At 50.4% G+C, this 16266-nt stretch overlaps 1 protein-coding gene across 1 annotated transcript in view; it reads right to left on the bottom strand.

Moving 5' to 3' along the window:
- The window catches only part of KANSL1 (KAT8 regulatory NSL complex subunit 1), a 430493-nt gene that overhangs the window by 322154 nt on the left and 92073 nt on the right, over window positions 1-16266 (bottom strand). Inside the window, exons 4-5 of the mRNA XM_086919827.1 lie at window positions 15751-15848; window positions 14695-14890 (exon numbers count right to left, since the gene is read on the bottom strand). Of these exons, the coding sequence (XP_086775953.1) occupies window positions 14695-14890; window positions 15751-15848 (294 nt within the window). The remainder of the gene's footprint in view (window positions 1-14694; window positions 14891-15750; window positions 15849-16266) is intronic.

Below are 16266 nucleotides of genomic sequence, written 5' to 3'. Positions count from 1 at the left end.
AATGATGTTTTGGATCTTGGCTAAGGCCTTTAGGCGATGCCTCGACCGGAGCCTTCGGTAACGGGGTAATCTGTGTCGGGGGCAGTGTACTCACGGTTAGCCCCGGTGGGATCTCATCATCGGAGTTAGAGTGGTCCTCGGCGGTGACAATCTCTGGATCCGAATCTGCCGCTTCTGGAAGTTCTTGTTCATCATCGAAGATGTTGTCTGGTTCCTGTGCCTGTCGCTGCATCTCTTGTCTAGCGGCCCGTCGAATCGGGATGTTTTCTTCTACCGGAATTGGGCACAGGCTGGGCAGGTTTCTTCCTTATGGTCTGGTGATAGACACTTATTGCATACTGTGTGTTTGTCAGTATGCGGGAACTTGGAGTGGCATTGTGAGCATCTTTTGAATGGGTTCCTTTCCATCCACAGCAGGCACACGTGGCGTCGAAAAGGCCAAACAGCCCGCGTCGACAATCGGATCGGAATGGAAAGTTTGATCGAGTCAAGAAGTACCGAGCGAGAACAATACCGTCGAAGTCGAAGGCCTTTTGGCCTCTAGAAAAGTTTAGTTTCGATTCCGAAGTTTGAGTATAGGAATAACATCCAAACCCAATGGCAGAAAAAAACAATCTGAGGATGAAGACGATGCCCATGCGCACGGTCGTCCAGGGGAGGAGTCACCTATCTCGTGACACTTCGAGGACAACAAGGTGCAATCATCCGGACCCAACACTAGGCGGCGATCTATGCACAAGATATGAATTCAGCAGCCCACATGCCTCAAACATAAGTTTTCAATCTGATTCAGCCCTTTCGAAATCTCTCTGATTTTGTCAGTAGGCATGATAGCCTCAGTACGTTAAAGAAAACACTTGGTCAGATTATATTTCATAAAATTAAGTGTTTCGACTTGTAATTTTTAATTTAAATTTAGAAGTGCCAGGGTTAGTGGTACTCCGTGCCAGCCATAAGCTGGGTTGGTCTTTAAAACTACTTTGCAGCTACTTAAGTAAAGTTATTAGGGGTATTTATGTTTAGTAGCTGACAGGCACAGAGTTCCCATTCTCCCTCCGTAACCAGGTACTGATGCAGCCTGGTGGAAAATACATCTCTTAGGACACTGATATTAATGGGTTACTCGCATAGGAGACACATGCACTTTGTCAATTTATTACAGTAACATACAGCAATTTATGTTGGGTAAAACCAAACTATTTTCCCAAATGTTTTTTTTTTTTACTCATGCCATCTTTGAGTCTGAACTATTTAGACCCTTGCCTAACATTATGATCCAAGTTGTCACGACAAAATGGGTTAAAAAAGCAGGCATATATTTTCTTCTTTGGTATGTTATACTTTTTGTATATAGCGGGCTGCATTATTGGTTCTTTAGGTTCTTGTGGACAGAGAGATGTATTTGGTGCAGTCACCTCCAGGATTGGCCTCTCCTGCACCACCCACCCGGGAGGAAGTTTCTAGTGGGCAGAGATTTATTCGGTGCAGTTACCTCCAACAAAGGCCTGTCCTGCACCACCCAGCCTCACCCCAATTGGGAGGCAGTTTCTGGTGGGCAGAGATGTATTCGGGGCAGTTTCCTCTGTGAGAGCCCTCTCCTGCACCGCCCAGCCTCCTCAGCTGGGAGGCAGTTTCTCGTGGGCAGAGAGATTTATTTGGTGCAGCTACCTTCAGCAGAGGCCTGTTCTGCACCCCCCAGCCAGGAGGAAGTTGTTGGTGGGCAGAGAGATGTAATTGGTGCAGTTACCTCCAGCAGAGGCTTTCCTGCACCATTCAGCCTCACCTCAGCTGGGAGGCAGTTTCTGGTGGGCAGAGAGGTGTATTCTGGGCAGTTTCCTCCAGGAGAGTAGCCCTCTCCTGCACCGTCCAGCCTGCCCCAGCTGTGAGGCAGTGTCTCATGGGCAGAGAGATGTATTCGGTGCAGTTTCCAAAGGGAGAGGCCTGTCCTGCACCACCTAGCTTCACCCCAGCCGGGAGGCAGTTTCTCGTGGGCAGAGAGATGTACTCAGTGCAGTTTTCTCCAGGAGAGACGCGGGTCCTGCACCTCCCAGCCGAGAGGGAATTTCTCGGGTGTTTAGAGATGTATTTGGTGCGGTTACCTCCCGGAGAGACCTCTCCTGCACCACCTAGCCTTCAGGCAGTCGGGGCAGGCAGCCTGTCTCAGGGTTTTTTGCATTTTGAACTGTTGTGTATGGCAAGAAAATGTGAGGTACAAGCTACGCCTGTTGGGAGTGGAAGGTTGCAGCCCTGCTGGCGGTTCTGTCGAGTTGTGTGCAACTGTTTCCCCGTCTGCCAGCACAGCCTCCACAGCTGAGGTGCCCTGTAGAAACAAGTGAAGCAGTCCTTTCTAATGCACACGTGGTCCCCACACTGTATGCGGACAGGGCCCTCTCTGTCCATCTCTGTCATGACTGTGTAGATTGAGAAATCCTATTCACCAAACACAGATCAATGTAGTTGACATTCCGAATACTTGTACACTCTGCCCTGCAAACGTCTTGTTACCCGTTATTAATTTTTGCCCTTAGTCAGCAGTAAAATGTTAAGAATCAAAAGGATTTTAAATGGAAGATTAGAATGTAGCAGCCGAGCATATCAAGCTGCCTCCTGACAAACGCGCCGTACATGCGGTCCCCATCTCTTACCCCTGTTCTTGCTGCGTTTGTTGCACAATCTGTCCCAGCCTGTTCAGACTTCAACAGTCTGTGGATGAAGTAACTGCGAACAGCTTCCTACAAGGTTGCGCCGCTTTGAAGAGAGATTTCAAAGGCACAGCATTACTTGGTTAGCCGTGTTAATATTAACCATCTTTGTAATTAACCACTTTCAATTACAGTGCCTTGGCACCCTCTGGTGGCGAATGTTTAATTTAAAGGGCAGATTTCATTTACTTGTATGGGCTTAGTCAATTATAGAAAGTTGATATCTTGTGAAACAAGCGCAGCTCATCATGGAAGAGAAAGAAGATGCCTTTACTGGCGGCAAGAAAAAAAAAGTCACTAGTATCACGCCGCGAGTAAAGGGGAAAATCCCAGCGTGCACATCTTTTGTCTCCCCACATACACGCTGGAATCGTATAAATTCCAAAAGGTCCTCTGCACGGCAGAGCAGCGCATGAGCTGCTTTTTGCCAGACAGAGACCTAAAAAGGTCCTACAATGAAGCATTTCCTGGACCCACCCACTAGAGGGCAGAATAATGCACATGTAGATCGCGTGAACCAAATAAATTCAAACAAGCATTTGCAATGCAATAGGTCTCGCATTAGGGAAGTTTGAGCTATTGGTCTTGTAAATGACAATTTTTTCATTTATGTGTTGGTTTTGAAAATAGCTACATTAATAGCTTTGTCATTTACAATGCCAATATTTATCACTGGGGCGGCGCCGAGTGGTGCTGGGGCGGCGCCGAGTGGTGCTGGGGCGGCGCCGAGTGGTGCTGGGGCGGCGCCGAGTGGTGCTGGGGCGGCGCCGAGTGGTGCTGGGGCGGCGCCGAGTGGTGCTGGGGCGGCGCCGAGTGGTGCTGGGGCGGCGCCGAGTGGTGCTGGGGCGGCGCCGAGTGGTGCTGGGGCGGCGCCGAGTGGCGCTGTGGGGGCGCTGGGGTGGCGCTGGGGGGCGCTGAGTGGCGCTGGGGGGCGCTGAGTGGCGCTGGGGGGCGCTGAGTGATGCTGTGGGGGCGCCGAGTGATGCTGTGGGGGCGCCGAGTGATGCTGTGGGGGCGCCGAGTGATGCTCTGGGGGCGCAGAGTGATGCTCTGGGGGCGCCGAGTGATGCTCTGGGGGCGCCGAGTGATGCTCTGGGGGCGCCGAGTGATGCTCTGGGGGCGCCGAGTGATGCTCTGGGGGCGCCGAGTGATGCTCTGGGGGCGCCGAGTAATGCTGTGGGGGCGCCGAGTAATGCTGTGGGGGCGCCGAGTAATGCTGTGGGGGCGCCGAGTAATGCTGTGGGGGCGCCGAGTAATGCTGTGGGGGCGCCGAGTAATGCTGTGGGGGCGCCGAGTAATGCTGTGGGGGCGCCGAGTAATGCTGTGGGGGCGCCGAGTAATGCTGTGGGGGCGCCGAGTAATGCTGTGGGGGCGCTGAGTGATGCTGTGGGGGCGCTGAGTGATGCTGTGGGGGCGCTGAGTGATGCTGTGGTGCCCCTGAGTGATGCTGTGGTGTTGCTGAGTGATGCTGTGGTGTTGCTGAGTGATGCTGTGGTGTTGCGATAGGAAGGAAGCGGGTGGAAGAGAACAGCAGATCAGCACAGGAGAAGAGAAAAGGGAGTTCGAGAAGGAGACGGGTGAAAGAGAAGAGCAGATCAGCACAGGAGAAGAGAACAGGGAGTTCGAGAAGGAGGTGGATAGAAGATAGCAGAAAGATTATCAAAGGAGAAGAGAACAGGGAGTTAGAGAAGGAGGTGGATGAGTGAGGGTGAGAGGGTTGTGAGGGAGGTGAGGGTGTGTGAGGGAGGTGAGGGTGTGTGAGGGAGGTGAGGGTGTGTGAGGGAGGTGAGGGTGTGTGAGGGAGGTGAGGGTGTGTGAGGGAGGTGAGGGTGTGTGAGGGAGGTGGGGGTGTGTGAGGGAGGTGAGGGTGAGGGGTATGTGAGGGTGAGGGGTATTTGAGGGTGAGGGTGAGGGGTATGTGAGGGGTATGTGAGGGTGAGGGGTGGGTGAGGGGTGGGTGAGGGGTATGTGAGGGGTATGTGAGGGGTATGTGAGGGTGAGGGGTATGTGAGGGTGAGGGGTATGTGAGGGTGAGGGGTATGTGAGGGTGAGGGGTATGTGAGGGTGAGGGGTATGTGAGGGTGAGGGGTATGTGAGGGTGAGGGGTATGTGAGGGTGAGGGGTATGTGAGGGTGAGGGGTATGTGAGGGTGAGGGGTATGTGAGGGTGAGGGGTATGTGAGGGTGAGGGGTATGTGAGGGTGAGGGGTATGTGAGGGGGTGAGGGGTATGTGAGGGGGTGTGAGGGTGAGGGGGTGTGAGGGTGAGGGGGTGTGAGGGTGAGGGGGTGTGAGGGTGAGGGGGTGTGAGGGTGAGGGGGTGTGAGGGTGAGGGGGGGTGAGGGGGTGAGGGGTGTGAGGGTGAGGGGGTGTGAGGGGGTGTGATGGTGAGGGGTGTTAGGGGGTGTGAGGGTGAGGGGGTGTGAGGGTGTATGAGGCTGTGTGAGTGAGTGAGGGCGAGTGTTGTCAGGGTGAGAGGGTGAGTGAGGGGATGGTGGAGGGTGGGTGAGGGTGAGAGGGTGGGTGAGGGTAGGTGAATGCCGGTGAGTGAGGGTGTGTGAGGGTGAGTGAGGGTGTGTGAGGGTGAGTGAGGGAGTGTGAGGGTGTGTGAGGGTGAGGAGGTGTGAGGGTGACGGTCCGAAGTAAATGGTCGCAGGGCAGACATCATTGCAGCTGAACACATACACTTACAGGTTTTTCAACAGCATTCAGACCTCCACTTAGGATTTTTTTGTATATTAAGTGCTGCATAGCACATCCTCAGAAAAATGTATCACTAGTAGCCATACGCAGTGTACGAATAAAATTCAGTCTTATTACAGTTGGCACTGAAAACACAGTACGTAAAAGTGGATCAATTAACAAATTAAAGGAACGGATGCGTAGATGTTTCCCGCAGGGAAGGAAAGCGTACACTTCTTGCTCCTTCAAGATTTACTGGCTTGGCTTTGAAGGACCGACCCTGCTGCGGGGTGTATTTCAAGCCGCGCAGCTCGGTCACCTGTTATCACTCATCAAGTCAGAGTTAAGGATTGCTTACAAACGCAGGTGTGCATGCAGACCTTGGCCCGTGGTTCAGATGCCTGGGGTCTTCCATAGCGCCTGGAAAGTTTCACCAGCGCTCCCTTCCTAAAATGCCACCGTTTACCGAGAATCCAGTGAAATCTAAACGCATCAAATCAAAAACAATGAACCTCACATTTCACATCACGCAGAAGCCGGCAGAGAGTAGGCGCAGTAGCTGACAAAAGAAAACTAAATATCGCCTAAGGTGTCTGTGCTTTTGGAGCTTTCTTTCCACAGAATGTGTCCCCTAAAACATCAGAATTACGCAGAATATGAGGAGCCTCTAAACACATTAAACAAATCACCAACCTTCTATGTAATGGACACTTTCTGCAGCGTCATCTCAAATAAACTTTCATTCGTACGTTATACACTGAATAGCAGAAGAAAACAAGGTAGGAAAACGGATTCCATAGACAAGCAACAGTGATGCAAAGTGGCCGCGAAATGAAATGAAGCACCCTCAAACTTTGCCACTCCGTGAAACGATGCAGCGGAAACAGTGATTTATATCCAGGAAACGCCCAGCAAATCACTCCTCGAATCACCAGCATACAGTGCCAATTGGACGAGTAACGAATATGCTACTTACCAGTATGCATCTGTTCTTGGCATGTAGGGCTGCTGACATTCATATATGTGCATAGATCGCCGCCTAGTGTTGGGTCCGGATGATTGCACATTGTTGTCTTGGAAGAGTCTTCGAAGTATCAAGAGATAGGTGGCTCCTCCCCTGGACTACAGTGCGCATGGGCATCGACTCCATCCTCAGATTGTTTTTAGCCATTGTGGCCAAGATGGAGTGAAACTCAGTGAATGATGACCATGCTAGAAGTATATGTGAATTCTGCAGCTGCTACAGGCGCCGGGGAGGAGGGCGGGTGATATGAATGTCAGCAGCCCTACATGCCAAGAACAGATGCATACTGGTAAGTAGCATATTCGGTTCGAGACATGTGGGCTGCTGAATTCATATCTGTGCATAGAATACATAGCAGTCCCTCCATTAACGGTGGCCGCCCGTGCCAGCTGCAGCAGTTTGGAAAAGTGTTTTGAGAACAGCCTGCCCTACAGCTGCCTGCTGTTTGGAGTGCACATCAACACAGTAATGCTTGGTAAATGTGTGTGTGGTAGACCATGTGGCTGCTCTACATATGTCTTCCAAAGGAATGTTTCCAAGGAATGCCATAGAGGCCCCCAACTTTCTGGTGGAGTGGGCCCTTGGTGGAATGGTGAGAGTACGCTTTGCTTTCAGATAGCAGATCTGGATACATTTAACGATCCACCTAGCAATACCAGCCTTGGAAATAGGGTTACCTTTGTGGTGTGGTGCAAATGCGACAGAGTTGCTTAGTCTTCCTAAAATCCTTGGTCCTATCGATGTAATACATCAGGGCCCTTTTGACGTCAAGGGTGTGGAGCATTCTCTCCGCCAATGACTCAGGATTTTGGAAGAAAACAGGCAATTCAATAGTCTGGTTGATATGGAATTGAGACACAACCTTGGGAAGAAATGTAGGGTTAGTGCGAAGCACCACCCTGTTAGAATGAATTTGAATAAATGGCTCTTGGATAGTTAGGGCTTGTAATTCGCTAACTCTCCGTAGCGATGTAATCGCTATGAGGAAAGCCACTTTCCACATCAAGAACTGAATCTCGCAGGAATGCAGTGGTTCAAAGGGAGGACCCATCAGCCGGGTGAGGACCACATTGAGGTTCCACTCCGGAGCTGGTGGAGTCCGCGGAGGAATGACTCGTTTGAGTCCTTCCAGAAAAGCCTTAATGGCAGGCACCCTGAAGAGGGAGAGGTGCTGCCTATTCTGGAGATAAGCGGCCATCGCAGATAGATGTATGCGAATGGAAGCATAGGCCAGATTACATTTGTACAGATGGAAAAGGTAACAGATGATGTTCTGAATAGAAGCATCTAGCGGGTTAATGTTGTGTTCTGCACAATAAAAGACAAACCGCTTCCATTTTGCCGCATAGCATGCTCTGGTGGTGGGCTTCCTTGCCTCCCGAATAATGTCCATACAGTCGGCAGGCAAGTGCAGGTAGCCAAACTCTAGGACTTCAGGAGCCAGATCGCCAGGTTGAGCTGTTGCGGATCTGGATGCTGAATGTCGCCATGGCTCTGCGTCAGAAGGCTGGGTGTGAGACGTAGCCTCTAATGCGGTACCACGGACAGTTCCAGAAACGTGTTGTACCATGGTTGGCGAGCCCACTTTGGAGCAACCAGGATGAGAGTCATCGAGTGCTGCCTGAGCTTGCGTGCCACCAGCGGTATCAAAGGTGCAGGGGGAAAAGCATACGCAAATTTGCCTGACCAGTTCATCCAGATCGCATTGCCCTGCGACTGTGGGAACCTGGCGGCGAAGCTTTGGCATTTTGCGTTCTCCCTTGTGGCGAAGAGGTCGATCTCTGGATGACCCCACCTTTGGAAGTACGGTTGGAGTACTGATGGATGTATCTCCCACTCGTGCATTTGGTGGCTGTGCCTGCTGAGCAGGTCCGCCATCTGATTGTCCTCGCCCGGGAGGTGTTCCGCCATGAGGAAGATGTTCCTCTGAATGGCCCACTTCCACATGCTCTGAGCCAGATGAGACAGCTGCGGAGAGTGTGTTCCTCCCTTCTTCTGAATGTAGTACATTGCCGTCATGTTGTCCGCCCGGATCAACACGACATTGTTGCACAGATGTACTTTGAAGGCTTTTAGTGCCATGAAGATCGCCATCAGTTCCAGAACATTGATGTGCATCTTCCTCTGCTGTTGCGTCCATAGTCCCTGCACAGTGTAATTGAGTACATGAGCTCCCCATCCCTGGAGAGAAGCGTCCGTCTTCAGGATGATCTGTGGCACAGGCTCTTGGAACAGTCGCCCCTTGCAAAGGTTTCGTGGATTCCACCAATGCAGATAGTTGTATGCCCCACCGCTCACCAACACTAGGTCTTTCAACTGCCCGTGGGCCTGAGTCCACTGACATGCTAAGCACTCCTGAAGCGGACGCATATGTAGCCTCGTGTGCGGGACTATGGAAATGCAGGAGGCCATCATGCCTATCAACTGCATGAACACTCTTGCTGGAAGCGAGTGTTGAGGTCTGAATTTTTGTATCAGCGATTGAATGCTGCTGACCCTCACTGAATTTGGCTGTGCTGTGGCCACCAGAGTGTTTATGGTCGCACCCAGATACTGCCGTACGTGGGCGGGCTGGAGGTGGGATTTTGGGTAATTCAGTGAGAATCCCAGATCGTGCAGGAGGTGAATGGTGTGGGACATGTGGGCGGCACACTGCTGGGCCGACTTCGCCTGGATGAGCCAGTCGTCCAGATAGGGGTAGACGTGGATGTTCCGTCTCCTGAGATGCGCCGCCACTGTCGCCAGGCACTTTGTGAACACCCTCGGTGCTGTGGTGACACCGAAAGGCAAAACCTTGAACTGGTAGTGCTGGTTTTGGATGGTGAACCTGAGGTATTTCCTGTGTGAAGGGTGCAGTGGAATGTGAAAGTACGCATCCTTTAGGTCTAAAGTTGCGAGAAAATCCCCCTGCCTGAGCAACGGGAGCACTTGCTGCAGGGTCAGCATATGGAAGTGCTCCGACAGGATGTAGTAGTTGAGTGGCCTGAGGTCCAGGATGGGCCTGAGGGACCCGTCCTTCTTTGGTATTAAGAAGTACAGGGAGTAGACCCCTGTGCCTCTTTCCTGCACTGGCACGAGCTCTATTGCTCCTTTTTGCAGCATGACGGTGACCTCCTGCTGCAATAAGTGCAAGTGCTCGTCCGACATAGGACGGTGCCTTGGGGGCATGTGGGGTGGAGTGGACGTTAACTCCAGACAATAACCGTATTGGATAAGTTTTCAGACCCACCTGTCCGTGGTGATGGACTCCCAGACGGGCAGGAACTGCTGGAGTCTGCCCCCGACCGGTGTTGTGTGTTCGGGGGGGCAGTGACAAGGCGTCACTGTTTGCTGGTGGTAGAGGACCTGGAGCTGTTGTTGCCACGTCCTCTGCCCTTGGCGCTGTTGCCACGATATCCACCTCGACTCTTGTTGGCGTAAGTAGTCTGGATGTTGCCATTGTAGTATTGCGTGGCCTGGGAGAGCTGACCCCTTGAGACGCCTCTAGTGCTGGAGCGACGAAAGGACCCACCCCGAAACTGCTGGGACTGTAAGGCACCCATGGATTTTGCAGTGTCAGTGTCCTTTTTTATTTTGTCCAGGGTGGTGTCAACCTCTGGGCCAAACAGGTGATCTGGTTTAACCGTTTGGTTCAGGATGGTGGTTTGGATTTCTGGCTTAAATCCAGAGATTCTCAGCCAGGCATGTCTCCGAAGCATAACACTGGTGTTTATTAGCTCTGGCAGCGTTATCAGCTGCGTCCAGAGCGCACTTAATGGAAGCGTTAGAGATTAGCTTCCCTTCTTGAATCAGCATCTCAGCCCCTTCTTTGTATTGATCAGGCAGGTGTTGCAACAGGGTCTCTAGTGTATCGTAGTGTGCCCTATCATAGCACGCTAGAAGCGCCTGTGTGGTAGAAATGCGCCAGATGTTGGCTGCCTGCGCTGCCACCCTCTTCCCCGAAGCCTCAAAGACCTTGGATTCTTTGTCTGGGGGAGGAGCATCACCCGTAGTCTGAGAATTGGCCCTCTTCCGGTCATTCGAGACGACAAGGGAATCCAGAGGCAACTGTCCTTTAATGTAGGTAGGATCAGTAGGCGCCGACTTGTATTTTTTGTCAATCCTAGGGTTTATTTATTTATTTATTTTTTGCAATTTTTAAAGCGCTACAAATTACCCGTAGGTGTCTCGGCGCTGAGGCTAAATCTAAAATAAACCAGTGATGAATCGAAGGGACAATAGTAAAGGATTTATGTATCGTGTCGATAAGAAAACAGCCAAGTCTTTAGCTGCTTTCTAAAAACTATTAAAGATGGACTGGTCTTGATGTTGAGGGGAAGGGAGTTCCACAGTTTAGCTGCTGCTATGGTGAAACACCTATCTCCCCAGTTAACTGTCCTTGTTCATCACCCTTGCCCTGGTAGGTTCTTTAAAGATCTCAGCAGCATGCTTTAAAACACCTTTTAGCATAGGCAGAGTTTTTACAGTCTTTTCAGATACTGAAAAAGTGTCAAAGAGGCAATCCACATCCACAGGGTCAGCATGCAGCTGGACATTGAGATTGTTAGCAGCCCGTTCAATGAGGGCATTGAAAGCAGCAGAGTCTTCTGTAGGCAAGTCTTTGCAGAAAAAAATTGAGGGTCTTGTCCCGAATGAGGATTCCCCAGGGTCACCACCAGCTGCCCAGGGCTCATTTGCATCCTCAGGGTCTGTATAGACTGGATAACTGTATTCATCCTCCTCATCACCCTCACCAGCGTCCACATCTGAGTAAGTGGGCGACATCATGAGTCTGTGGTGAAAGGGGTTCCACCAAGACTGGAGAGCAAGCAGAGTCCTTCTTCTTGAGAGGGATCTTGTAAGACTCTAGTTGGGGTTCTGGGGTGATTTTCCGCTTCAGGAGGGAAAGTCTGCACGTTTCGGCGTCGATAAAGTGTTCCTGACGCTCATCTCCCGAAGGTCGTCGAGGACGCGGGCCGTGAACCACCAATGACGCCTTCGGCGCCGAGGAGACCTTTTCGGGCACGCCGGCCACTGCCGTAGGAGCGAAAGCCTTCGGCGCCGTCTTAGGCGGCAACGTAAAGTGGATCTGCGTGGACGCCTTAAGTGGTCTCTCCATAGGTTTCGCAGGGGGAGGGTCCTTCGGTTCGACCGACGCGGTGCCCTCACGGATGCGCTGCAGGGAGTCCGTCACCTTCTTGGTGAACGCGGCGGATGGGCGCGCCGGTTCAACGGAATCCTTCGAGGCCACTTTCGGAGTCGACTCACAGGGCGCAGCACCCTTGGCCTTGTCGTGCGGACGCGGGGAAGTGAGAACCTTTGGGTCATCAAGTCGCTTCTTCAGGTCACCGAGAGTTTTCTTCGGTTCGCAGACAGCCTTCTTCGGGTCGACGAGGCCCTTGCCGGCGTCGACCGTCTTTGGCGCCGACGCTCCGGTATCGACCACCTTTACTTAAGCCTTCGGCGCAGCAGACTTCGTCGACGCCCTTGACTTGACTTTTCGGCTCGACAGCCACCTTCGGCATCTTCGGCGCCGAAGTCTTCAATCCGACCAAAGCGATGCGAACTTTCGGTTTCGATGCTGGCACCTGCGCAGTATCTGGCGTTGAGACCGTAGGTTTCACTTTCGGTTTGGTTTTGCCAGGGAGTGGCTCTGTAACACTGTCCGTGGCCGGGCCCGAAGGCGGGGCAGTGGAACCCATATCGAGATCTTGGGTAAGGCCCGAAGGCGATCCCTCGACCTGGGCCTTATAAATCGGCACGGCCCCAGAGTCAGTTTGAGGAAGCTCCTCATCCGAGCTATCCTCCATGGCCCCGAGGGCACGGTCGTCGTCTCCTACCTCCTCGACGACTTCTTCGCTTTCGAACACCTCAGCATCAGCGTCGTAGTCTTCTTCGACGTCCGACGTGGGGTTTGATTCAGAAACGTCCTGGATAGATTCGTCCTCGACATCCCCAGCATCGAAGATGTCCACAGGCGCCGGATCAGATTGCTGGGCCTCTAGGCGCGCAGCTCGTCGAAGCTTAAGCGTCTTCTTAGACCTGAAGCGGGAACAAGCCATACACTTGTCCTCATCGTGGTCCGGCGACAGACACTTGTTGCACACCGGGTGGACGTCGATGTGTGGGTACTTCGAGTTACAGACCGGACATCTCTTGAATGGACTTCGTTCCATGATGGATGGTCAATAGGTCAGGAGCGTCGACTAGGCCTTCCGCGCCGAGAGCACGTGGAAGTACAGAATCCGGCTCGGAGCCGAGCTAGAAGAAGTAAAGCCGAACGCAAGACAATACAGACGTATAGACTAAAGACCTTTTGGTCTCAAGAAAGGTTTTCTATCGATTCCGACAAGAGGGAATTAAAGACATCCGAACCCAATGGCGGAAAAAAACAATCTGAGGATGGAGTCGATGCCCATGCGCACTGTAGTCCAGGGGAGGAGCCACCTATCTTGTGATACTTCGAAGACTCTTCCAGAACAATGTGCAATCATCCGGACCCAACACTAGGTGGCGATCTATGCACAGATATGAATTCAGCAGCCCACATGCCTCGAACTTTATGGCGCAGCTGCTGGTGACAGCCCCGCCAAAGCCGTCTGAGGTGGCGGGCTGACATTTGGAGAAAAAAAAATGCTCCCTTGGTTGTTTTTATAAAATTACATTAGCAGGGAGGGTGCTGTCCTTATGCCCATGTCGGGGCACGCGCAGTGGCGTTGAAAGGGCGCATTGGGCCCTAATGCAAAGGAAAATAGGTCTGCTTTCGTCCAGCAAGGCGGTAAATGAAAGAATGTTTGGGGTGCATGAACCATTAAATCTCAAGAGGGCCCTTGTGCCACTGTACCTACGAGCATGCATAGGGTAGACGGTCGTGCATGGGCTACAAAAATACCTCGAGGCGCTGGTCAGTGTGTTGTGCTCTCGGACTGCTGTACTCCCTGGGCCGGCGCTGCTGGAACAGCAGATACCGGGCTACCTTTCGAGAGGACGTGCCATTACAGAGCCGTCGACTTTGGAACTATGGAATTATTAGATTCCAGTCTCTGCGTCAGCTCAACATGGTGTGATTCTGGGCAAATCTGTAATCACACAATCTCCCCGTGCCTATGTGAAATGAACGTGACATTGTGTAATGTAAGTGGGGCTCGTGTAAAGAGCTCCAACACCTTTGGGTAGACTTCGCGCTATATAGAAGTGAACAAAACAAGACAAGGTGAGGCATGGCAGAGTGTGAGGCATAGAAGAGGCAATCAATGTAAATGAATGCCAGATGTGTTGATCTGGAGTAAAGTTCCATGTACAACAATGACCAGGCTTAGGTGACTGACAGCTGGACCTGGACGCAGCCACAGCCTCCCCCGGGCTGACTGTCTCAGTGAGGCAGCCCAGTTGGTGACGTGGTTAAAGGACAGGCTCTCCAGGCCAGGCGGGGGTGGGGTTCTTGTACGGTTGTGGGATGGTGCGCTGGGGAAAGTAGAGGGTGGAGTTCCGCAGATACGTAGTGAAAGATAGTTACTTGTGAATGGAACAGATACTCAGGAAAATGAAAGGAGGTCTGATGTGCATGTACATGTTTCCTGTTTGTTATGTGCAGTATGTGCTTGCTCTAGGAGACGTTCAATGCGCATGCTTGAAAAGCAGTGTTCTCGCATGTTAGTGTCTATTGCCAAACAAGCCCTTTACCGCTAATGTAATTAAAGCAGGGGATGAAGGAGCGGATCCTTTGAAGCACGGCCTCGCGGCCGTCAAAGAAATAAACAGCAGGGATGTAATTAGGGGAGGAGAAGTTGCGCTTGGGTGAATGCCTGAGGCCAAGCTGCCCATGGGAGGGAGGCTGATGGCTGTGATAGAAGCGCGGTCACGAGCACGTGCACTTCTACAAATCCGGCTCGTAAAAAGTCAGCTTTGTGGATGGGCGGCATTAGGTCTCTCTGCGAGACCTAAAAACTGCAAAACTACTCCTACAGGTAAAAAATCATGTTACAACCTATGGCATGCAGACCATTATTCCATGGTTAGGGACAGCTCCTTATTGCCAACTATAAATATGCAAAGCAATCGGGGTAAGGTATCTAAGTTCATTTTCTACTGAAGATAGCATTCATGATAATCATTGGCGTTGGCCAAACATATGCAGTCATGTTCTATGGTCAAGTACATTTCCAGCTGGTAGGGGTCTAGAAAATCTAATAAATGCAGTGCTAAAACATTTAAATGCTGAAATACGCTTATGGAATTTAAAACTGCTGCAAGCTTTCGATTACACTGGAAAGTTGAGTGCAAAGTACGTCTTGAGAGAAAACACTCACCTTTTTAGAGAGTGCTACGACAGTGCTTGGTCGCACCAGCCGCCTTTTCTTGCAGCTCAGGACAGGCCGAGTACGAGCTGCCACACAACTGCCATCAGGGGGAGACTGGACTAGGTTTAACCGCTGTTTTTTCTGAGCAAACTCATCGGCTTCACAGCTATCCCCAGCAGTCCTTGATGCTAGCCCAGATTGAAGACTAGAAAGGAGTATGAAAATAAAAAAAGAATGCAGAGAATTTAGCATTTTTGCTACATATTTAGTCAGGTCTGAACAACAACTTCAAAACGGAGGTAGAAATGGGTTATGTAAGGTAATCTAATATTTAGGGCCAGTTACTACAACCTATCTAAATGATCAAAAAGTCCAAGTTCCTTTCACATGTGGGACTTCAATGTTCATATACATGGCAGAGCTTGTGCCAAAGTCCAGATTTTACAAGCCTTCACCTGCTTCATGTAGAAAAGAGCAAGATATACAAAATTGGAACAATTATCAAATATTGTTTTCCGATTATGCTGGTTATAACTGCTCCCTTTCTACTATAACATTAAATGAGGGGAATTACCACCTTACCTCATCTATACAAGATGAAATCTGGTCCATGGGCCACTTAACCCGCATAAAAATTATTGATTTTCTTTTCTTTGCAATGGTTTGAATATGGGGGTCCTTGGGAAAGAAGATCATGCATGAAGGTATAATAACATTTTATCTTTTTCTTATTGGCGTTAGTGATGTTTGGCAATTTGAAAAGGACCCTTTCATTGAAAAGCATTTCATAACAGAAAATAAATCTCTGCCCTTAAGGCTTTTGTCATTAAACAATTATGTTATCACATAATTGTTTTAAGGATTGGCTGTCAGTGGTAGATATATTTTGCACGCTTCTAGCGATGTGCAGGTAACGCAACAGCATGTATGTAACCTGGGATTAAACGACTGCTTCAAACCAGTACTTATACATGCTTAACATGACAAGCAAGTGACCTCTCCTTGGAAGCATGTTTCTTGCTTTTGAGTTTTAAACACATTGTAAGCTCTTAGATCACAACTTACGCATTGATTACACCATTGACCGGTCTTGGTGCACTGCAGGGTTTGGAGGAGGCAGACTCGGATTTGGGACAGGCAGCTAAACTGGAATTGGTAGCAACCTGCACGGAAAAAACATTTTAAAAAAAAGACAGCATGTAATCATGTTATCATTATTTATACAAAACAATAGAAGCAATAGTGTGTGCATGAGGGCTCAAGTATTCAAAGATTTCAGATATAATGAGCCACTGACTGAGGCAAAGAAGTAGAGGCTCCTATCTCTAGAGATTAGTTTAAGACTCCACTAATTTGTTTGTGTTGGTTGACAGATAATACAGTCCTTTTCTGCTACTTTGGTTCCCCAATTTGAATACATTTTTTAGAATAACATTATTTCAGTAGACAATACTCAAAACATGAATGTATGAAGAATGCACGTTAATGCAAGAACACCCATTTTGGAAACCCATTTTCTTGGTAGTCTTTTTCTAATATTAGCTACTTTTATTTTGAAATTACACCTATATTCGGTTGGTT

Source organism: Lissotriton vulgaris, chromosome 5, assembly GCF_964263255.1.
Source record: "Lissotriton vulgaris chromosome 5, aLisVul1.2, whole genome shotgun sequence".
Classification (NCBI taxonomy): Eukaryota; Metazoa; Chordata; class Amphibia; order Caudata; family Salamandridae; genus Lissotriton; species Lissotriton vulgaris.
Note: the sequence above shows the minus strand (reverse complement) of the source record. Positions and strands in the feature narration are given on the sequence as shown.